The sequence below is a fragment of the Mesitornis unicolor genome, unplaced genomic scaffold (genome assembly GCF_000695765.1).
Source record: "Mesitornis unicolor isolate BGI_N332 unplaced genomic scaffold, ASM69576v1 scaffold24018, whole genome shotgun sequence".
In the NCBI taxonomy this organism is placed as follows: domain Eukaryota; kingdom Metazoa; phylum Chordata; class Aves; order Mesitornithiformes; family Mesitornithidae; genus Mesitornis; species Mesitornis unicolor.
The window spans coordinates 24,884-33,082 of NW_010204187.1; the positions used below are offsets into that span (position 1 = coordinate 24,884).

An 8,199-nucleotide genomic window follows, 5' to 3' on the forward strand; every position below is an offset into this window, starting at 1 on the left:
CAGATGTATCTGGCAAAACCTGAGTCATCTAGCTAGTAACGTTTAATTAATTCTGATGTAATGTTGACTGGAATTAAAATTGCTAGGGAGCAGCCCACTGTCTACCAAATTGTGTTGGTTCTGTTTAGTCTTTGTTGTTGTTGTTGTTGTTGTTGTTTTTGGAAATGTTTGATAGTCATAGATTCTCTACTTTCTGGGGACTGTCTACTTCCTGGGTTGCAAACTGATGAAATATTTATCCTTGTATCAAGGGCAAGAGTTTGCAGAAAAAGCAGTTACAAAAAGGGCAACAACCCAATACTTATCAAGGATGATAAGAACAAATGGTAGCAAACTTGAATTTGTTAACTAAAACTTCTTGAAAGAAAATTGAAGAGGCACATGTTGTTTGAAAGGTGTGGAATTCACACAAACAAACAGAATATTGGAATTTCTCTTAACTAAAGATTAGAGCACAGGCAAAATGTCCAGTCCCTACTTTGGTCTTTTAGAGGAACTGTTTAATCTCTTCCCCATTACAGCTAATTTTACCCATGACACTTAAAACCAATCATAAACCAGTTAGAAAAGGAACAGAAAGGCTGATATGACAAACTCTGCTCCACAGATTAAAGCACACAATCATGAACTTAACTTGTCCTTATTCCTGTATGCAGTTCCCTTGAAATCCACTAGGACTACTTCCACATGCAAAGTTCTGGAATGTCTTACCCACAAGCAATAAAGAAAATAAAAAAGCCAACAAACAATCCTATTGGAAAATATTGCAGAGAAGAGTGTCTGAGAACAGCCAGACTGTAACGTTACACCAGACGTTGAGATTAGTTCTCAAGTACCTCAAGCAGTAAGGTTTGTTCATAAATGAGCCTTCAATGCCTGAGTTGGAACGATCTGCACCTGCAGTTGGTTCATCATTCACAAAAATAGGAAGAGTACAGGCTGCACATTACAAGCAGTTCCTACTTATAGTCACAGGACTGAGTCCAAAAAACCTAGATATTCATAGTTAAAGACCAGGTTCTGAACTTTTAACTCAACACAAGTAGTCTTCACATGTTTATGTCAATTGTACTATTGGCAACCACAGGAACTTCCCTGAACGGAGACACCTGCAGGAAAACTGTTGAGCAATCCAACATCCCTATGCTGCTGAGGATGCTGCAAGCCTCAAGAAAGCAGGATATTCAGCTGGGAAGAAGTCTGATCTCTTAGGAGCAATGCCTCTTCCAACAGTATCATTGTCCTCTGCACAAAAAACACTCCTGTGATAGAGGGCATCTTAAAGATTATGAGATCCTCTCTTAACAGACACAGATAACTGGTCTGTGGTATTTGAAAGAGCTACACAGAAATTTACATGTTGCACACCATGAGATGCATGGATGGGTTTCTGGAAGTGTAGTGAAAGAGTAACTAGTTATCGCTAATGACAAAGAAATGTGGAGGGATGTTCTGGAGGAGGCGAGGCAGATCAATACCTCCATTGTGGTGGTCTACGAAGCACTGCCAGCTCCAGCTGGAGAACTGGCAGTGATCTGGAACTGAGACACAGTGAGATAATACAAGGAAGAGAAACACAGGAGCACTAGAAGCCGGTGAACTTTTGGGTCAAAAGGAACCTGTGCAAGGACAGGCTGCATCATAATAATAGTAGAGCCAAGCTGCTTGCACTGAAGATGAAAGAGGTTACAGAGGGATATTTAACCCCAAAGTCAAAGGAAAGCTGACATGTGTGGAGGAGCTCTGGATTAGACTCATGCAGACTACTGGGTGATTTTGGCAAATGTTTTATAAGTTTCTGAAATCCCAGGAGGGAATCAAGCAGCAGTAAGAAAGGCAATTTTGACCATCCACAGTATCAGCTGACTGGCATATGAAACACTGAGTGAGAGGAGAACTTGCAACTGCTGCTTTACAAGCCTAAAAGATATGATGGAACAAAATGCCTGGACTTCAGAGAAAGCCCTCAAATTACCAGCATCTCAGAGACCTTGAAATAGCCAGGCTTGCATGCAGTCTGTAAACAGCCTCTCTTATTGGCAGAACATCAAGTTAGATGACAGTTATTCACTTGGTCAAATAGGATATTTCCTCTGTTCTTATGTTCACTGTCATAACACAAAGATATCAGGATGCAGTCAGGCACCAAAATAGGCAGTATCTGCAGACCCAGGGTGAATGTATGATGTGTCACTCTATGTGAAAACACTACTCAGGCTGAAATCTTACCTTAAAACTTCGCCTGTCTTTATCTGCCAATGTTACTTTAAGACATTTGTTTTAGTTTGGCTTTTCTCTCTTTTTTGCAAAGCCATAGTGATAAAACATTTTTTAAAAAAAACCTCATGTATGCCACAAGAACTGAAACAAAGCACATATTAAAGAAAATATTTTCAGAGTTAGCATGGTGAGCATACTGAAAATTATAACTTAAAAAAAGCTTACGTTCATAGCAGTAGGCATCAAACTTGCTATCTGGGTAAGGAAAGCCGGTTTGGTTCTCATAGCGATACAGGGTTCTCACCCCAAGTAAACCTCCACCACACTGGGGCCTCGCCACTGAAGCTGGGTAACGAACGCTGCCATCCGCCAGCCAGCCATAGTCACACTGGTCAAAGCCGTTCCTCCAGGCAACGTACATGTTCCCAACAGAAGCAAGAACACCATCTCGTTTCTGACACAGCTCTTTAGCTTCCTCAAAGGTGAGCTTCTCGGGGACTGACACATGAACCACTTCATCTAGAGGAAGAAAACAAAGATAACAAAGACTGAGTATCACATTCTACCACCAAGTAAGCTTAATTCCCCCTTTCCATCAGTGCCCTGCAATGTTGGGGTTAGTTTTTTTTTCAAAATTTGTTTGAAAAGTTTTTTGCTTAAAAAAAATCAGATAGTTGTAATATCAAATGTCCCAGATTGGAACACACTCTGAATAACTTAGTAATATTATGCAGGCAAATCCCAAGGCTTAGATCAGCAGACGAAGAGAAACTCATTCTACAATACCAGGGAGTGAAATGGATACCGTGACAATGTTTAGACTGCAGACAATAATGTAATGTATATTATTGCTGGCTCCTGTTTAAAACCATGCTTCAGGTAGATCGACCAGCATCTGCAGTTAGAGCACTTGAAGAATCCCCAGGATTTTCCTGTTACACATGTTTATTTTATTTGGTTAAAAAAGACACCTGATGAGAGTCACACTTTTTCTGCTCTCTTTCAAATATATCAAGCCAGATGAAGAAGTCAGGTTTTATTCTTGAAGACAAAAGCTGATTCACTACAATCTCCAAGGAAAAACTTAAGATCTATAGACTTATCAGCTGGTCTTATAGAGAGCTTCATTCCATTGAAGGTTAATTCCCTTATTATCTCTCACTGAGCTGGGCATGTTTGTAGATGTGACTTTCATGAATCGCACATCTTAAAAGCAAGCACAGAAACAAGGGCAGGCTAGAACCATAGCCAGGATTCAACACACAACATGTATTGACTATGGTAGCAGTAATGACTCTAGATGCAAGCCCTCCAGCAAACACTTCACGAGTAATTTCTTTTTCCATAGCTGAAACCTCAGTTAAGAGGTTGGTGGGCTTCTACTTCCTAGAGGACATAGTTGATGCTATGTAGCATTCTCCTCTCAGAGCAGAGCCTTATCTCCTCAACTTCACACACCATGCCAAGCTCAACAAAATGAGCTACAAGGTACTGCACTTGGCAGACAAAGGCATCTCATGCAAGTCCATGACAAAAATTTTACAGATGTCTTAAGGAATCTCCCAAACTTCAGGGAAGCTTAAGAGGTAACCTGTGAATCTTCCACTGAAAGTTTTTGACACACACCAACTGCTGTGGATGGTGGCTGGTCTACGAAATGTCCTTGCTATTATCCAGTCCATGTAAGGGAAAGCCAGATACTAAGGAGACACTTATATTTATTTGGTTGTAATACTTTTAGTCTTTCCCCACATTCTGCTCTCCCACAGCAACAGAAAGCTTCATTATTGCTGTGACACTTGGAAGTTGGTGTTCACAGGCTATCTTGTGGTAGGGTGCTCAGATTCTATAACCTCCACTGCCTTTAGGGTCAACTAAAGAAAAACATAAGAATATCCAAAGGGATATTAAATACGCAAAAAGCTAAACAAACCCATAGATGGAAATTCTTAATTCTAACAATTTTAAATAAAACTAGGTCAAAATTGTCAGTACCTTTCCATCTTAGCTTCTTGGTGATGTTCTTGTTGAAGGATAAGAAACATTATCACCTCCTAAGAATTTGGCTGCTCTCCTTTTTTGAAAATAATGGGTCTGTGGTGGACTCCAAACCTATTCCTTAGTCATTTCTGACAGATGGTGGCACCCACCAAGCACATCAAGCAAAGATGCCTTCATGCGGATGTTAGAGCTCCTCAGTTCTGTGAGTACAGTTGCAGATCAGGGTGTCCTGGGTCAAGTATGAAAGATGGCTAAGAGTGACAAAATATAATTTTTTCTGATATTATATGGAACATTCTAAGGACTTTCCCCATGTGCGGCTGTAACCTCATGTTACTGTTCCGCATAAACATCTGGTCACAGTCACACGGTAGGAACTTCAAAGCTCAAGCAGTTATGAGACACAGCCATCAAGACTTTCGTTTCCTCAGAAACATGGAATCTGTTCAAACCTTCATTTCTAGAACACAAGTGTGCAAAGAAGCAAGAACACCGTGATCACTTTGGGGACTAAATCATTTAGTCTTTCAGCTCGAGGACCATGTATCCCAACAATTTCCATTTCTTTCTTCTCTCTTTCTCTCTTTGGCCAAAATGCCCCAGCAAAAAGGTGGCAGGAACCACCAACAGGACTACTAGACTGCTCATGCACCAAGGAGGGGAGAGATACTGCCCAAATCTATCCCTCCCTCTACACATGCGTGAAGACAATGGAGACTGCAATCCTTGTCTTGAATACTCTGGGAAAAATCAGACAGATACATTCGAACTGAAACAGACCTGAAAAGTTTCATCTCTTCTCACCATAGGTAGGGGCCTTAGAGGCTGCATATAGTTAGCCTGTGTATTCATGCAACTCATGCTCCAGACTTCCACCTCTTTTCCAAATTGCACAGACGAGATGCCTTGTCTCAGCTGCAGCTCTCTGCCTCCATCCTGCTGCTGCTAAGGACTGGTTCTCTGAGAGACCAGACTAATAAAGAGGTATCCTTAATAAAGTCACAAATTACTGTGAAATAGTCTCTAGGACTGGAAAACCATAAAGACCTAAACAGAAGGCTGGACAAGCTGAAGAAGCTTTTTTGTCTTACATGCTAGAACAAGTTAGTTGACTCCTTTTGATACACATCAGTAAAGATTTAATGAAACTCTCTTAAATGCCTTAGGTCTCCTCTATGCAAAACCATAGGCTGAACAGGAATCCACTGCATTTGAGAAGACTGGAAGGTATGGTTTTCCCATATGCTTGCATGAAGCATGAACAGTAGCATGGCAACTGCTATATCCTTAGATTGCCCTGCAGTAGTTTTAAAGTGTCACTGACTTAATTATACAGAAGGGGACAATTAACTTTGCATTCTACATAAGCTGCTTTTTTTTGTGCCTTGCTCATAATCATTTAGACATCAGGATTTTCAGATCTCCCCAAAGATGAGCTCTATCACATTATAAGCTCAAATACAATTAATGTCATGCATAAAAACCACCATGACATTATTTACTTTTTGATTTATTGTATTTGGACTCCTTACCTCTCTTGAGAAGTCTTGGATCCATGGACCTGCATTGAGTCACACAGGCTAGAGAACTATCCAGTATAAGCCAGTGTAAAGGCTGTGGCTCTACTACAGGCCTTGAACTAAGAAGAAAAGGCCCTTTTCTCTGTGTGTCTGTTTTAACATCTAATCTAATTGTCGTACCAGAATCAGAATAGACACTAGAGAAGATCTTTAGCTACCCAAATCACAGAAGAAACTTCTCACCTGAAGCCGTATTTTAGACTACAGGCTCTTTAATTATTATTCTCACACCAATTTCCATGACAATAACAAAACAGCATGAGACTAGGTGGAAAGCATTTAAAAGACATCTGGTTTTGTTTATTTTTTTTCTTCTCTGCACTCACTAGGGGTGGGAAACAATGCATGGAAGGAAAACTGTATAATCTTCCCCACAGCCACCCCAAAACAAATTTCTTAACATGAGTCTCCATCTGCATATTACTTATGTTTGTTAGACATATATAGCTTCTAACTGGCCTTGGCCAGAAGACAATGCTGCACAGAGTAGTTTTTACTTTGACTCCACACCACACACTCGCAGCACCTCACTTCATCAGTGGGCTTTGGCAAGCAGATCTCACTTTGTCTCCATTTCTGACACCACAGCACTATCAAATCAATCACATACATGCTTTTCCGAGGACAGAATGGAAACCCTTCCCTCTCCATCACCCATTTCCATTCAAGGGATTATTCCACAGAGAGCACTGGTGCAGACACTGCTTCATTTGAGGTGTTAAGAGAACCTCAGAGCTACATCCAAACTTTTGGAGCTCAGTGACTTAGTAAACCACCTCCTGCAGTTAAAGGTATCCTTAATGTTTTTGCTAATGCTTGGTATACTGAAATATGTAATGAAATATAAATAATGTCAATCAGTTTGTAATACGAGACTATGCCCAGCACCTGTATAATGATATTTTTACTCCAGATTCTTATTTTTATCACTAGGAGTTCAGAAATTTTAAATCCTTCTCATAGTTATTCTTCTGTGTGTTTTAGAAAAACTCAAAATATTTAACTCATAATTGTGCAGTCTTTAATATCGCTGGATTCCCTCAGAATAAGGAAATGGTCAGAGTTAGCCTAGACAACTGTTTCAATTTTAAGCCAATAAATTGTATTTCAAGAAGAAATCCATGTCTCTGACTAACTTTGTGATTTCATATGGCCAGCAAGGAAGAAAATTGAAATTATGTTGCTATGACTCCTTGGTCCAAGTACCCATATTAGTACTGTAAATTCAATACACATTAAATTTAAACTGTATTGCAAGAATTCCTACCACCATTTACAGCCTTCTGGGGCAACATACTAATAGCAGCCAACAGACCAATAACTGTTCAATAACTTCAGTGGTGACATTCTCATTATGGCCCAGATTTTGACATCATTATTCAAGTAACATCTTACTCCATGAATAGTCATCCCACTGACACAGACTCTAAATAAGGAGCTATTTAGTGCGAGTAAATCTAAATTTTGGCTTTGAATCAGAATAGACTATGCACTTTCAAATTCACATGGAAAAAAATAATGTTTAAGCACAATTCTATGTATACTATGAATGTTCTTTGCTATTAATGAAGTGTTGAGAGTGTTATTACAAAAGAAAGGTAGTACCTTGCAAAATCAGCTTTTGGTGGACATGGCAATTGGAAATTTGGCATAACCATAAATCTTGAACTGTAATTCTACCAAAGTATGAATGCATATGTGTTATATATGGAACAGCAAGCAAAACACAGGATCTAGTTTACTGCAGTGTCTATTTTCCAATAACTTCCATTGACATTTTATCTAATTTTCTGTCTTTTGTGGATGAATCATTTCAAAGCGTACTCTCATAAGTTCAGACTATCTCTGCATTTGAAGAACCATTGATCTTATAGAAACTGCTTCTTATATAGACAAACCAATCCTGGCTCCTTAGCCCCATCTTGAAAAGGAAGTTTGGCTCAGAAGCTCAGGCTTCTGTGAAGGCACTGAAGAATAATTTGTCCTGCACTATAACATGAGGTGGTTCTGTGTCTTCCTAATGTGCATCTGTTTTTCTCCATACAAACAGAAAAACTGAACTCTTCTACATATCAGTATAGCATGCCCATTCCACGCCTATACCCTAAATCCATAAAACCATTACTCCTGACTCCTAGGAGTTGTTTTCACACTCCAGTTAATTTGAAAACTTCTAGGAAAACACAAAAAAATACCCAAATCAAACCAAAATCAAAAATCAGAAAAAAGCAGGGGAGAGAAAGTGTCTTTGGTTAACTATTATTATACTCTGCCATTAAAATTGATCAATATAATTAGAAAAATATCCCTATGTAGTGGGTTGAGGCTGTACACCTAATTAGCAATTATCTCGTTCACAGCAGTCACCTCTTCACAACACATACAGAACCTTCCTGCT

The 8,199-nt window shown here is 39.5% G+C and overlaps 1 protein-coding gene across 1 annotated transcript in view; it reads right to left on the minus strand.

The window, feature by feature from the left end:
• The window catches only part of LOC104545768 (versican core protein-like), a gene marked incomplete at both ends in the record, with an annotated part of 24,556 nt that overhangs the window by 12,946 nt on the left and 3,411 nt on the right, over positions 1-8,199 (minus strand). Inside the window, one exon of the mRNA XM_010190980.1 lies at positions 2,446-2,739. Within this exon, the coding sequence (XP_010189282.1) occupies positions 2,446-2,739 (294 nt within the window). The remainder of the gene's footprint in view (positions 1-2,445; positions 2,740-8,199) is intronic.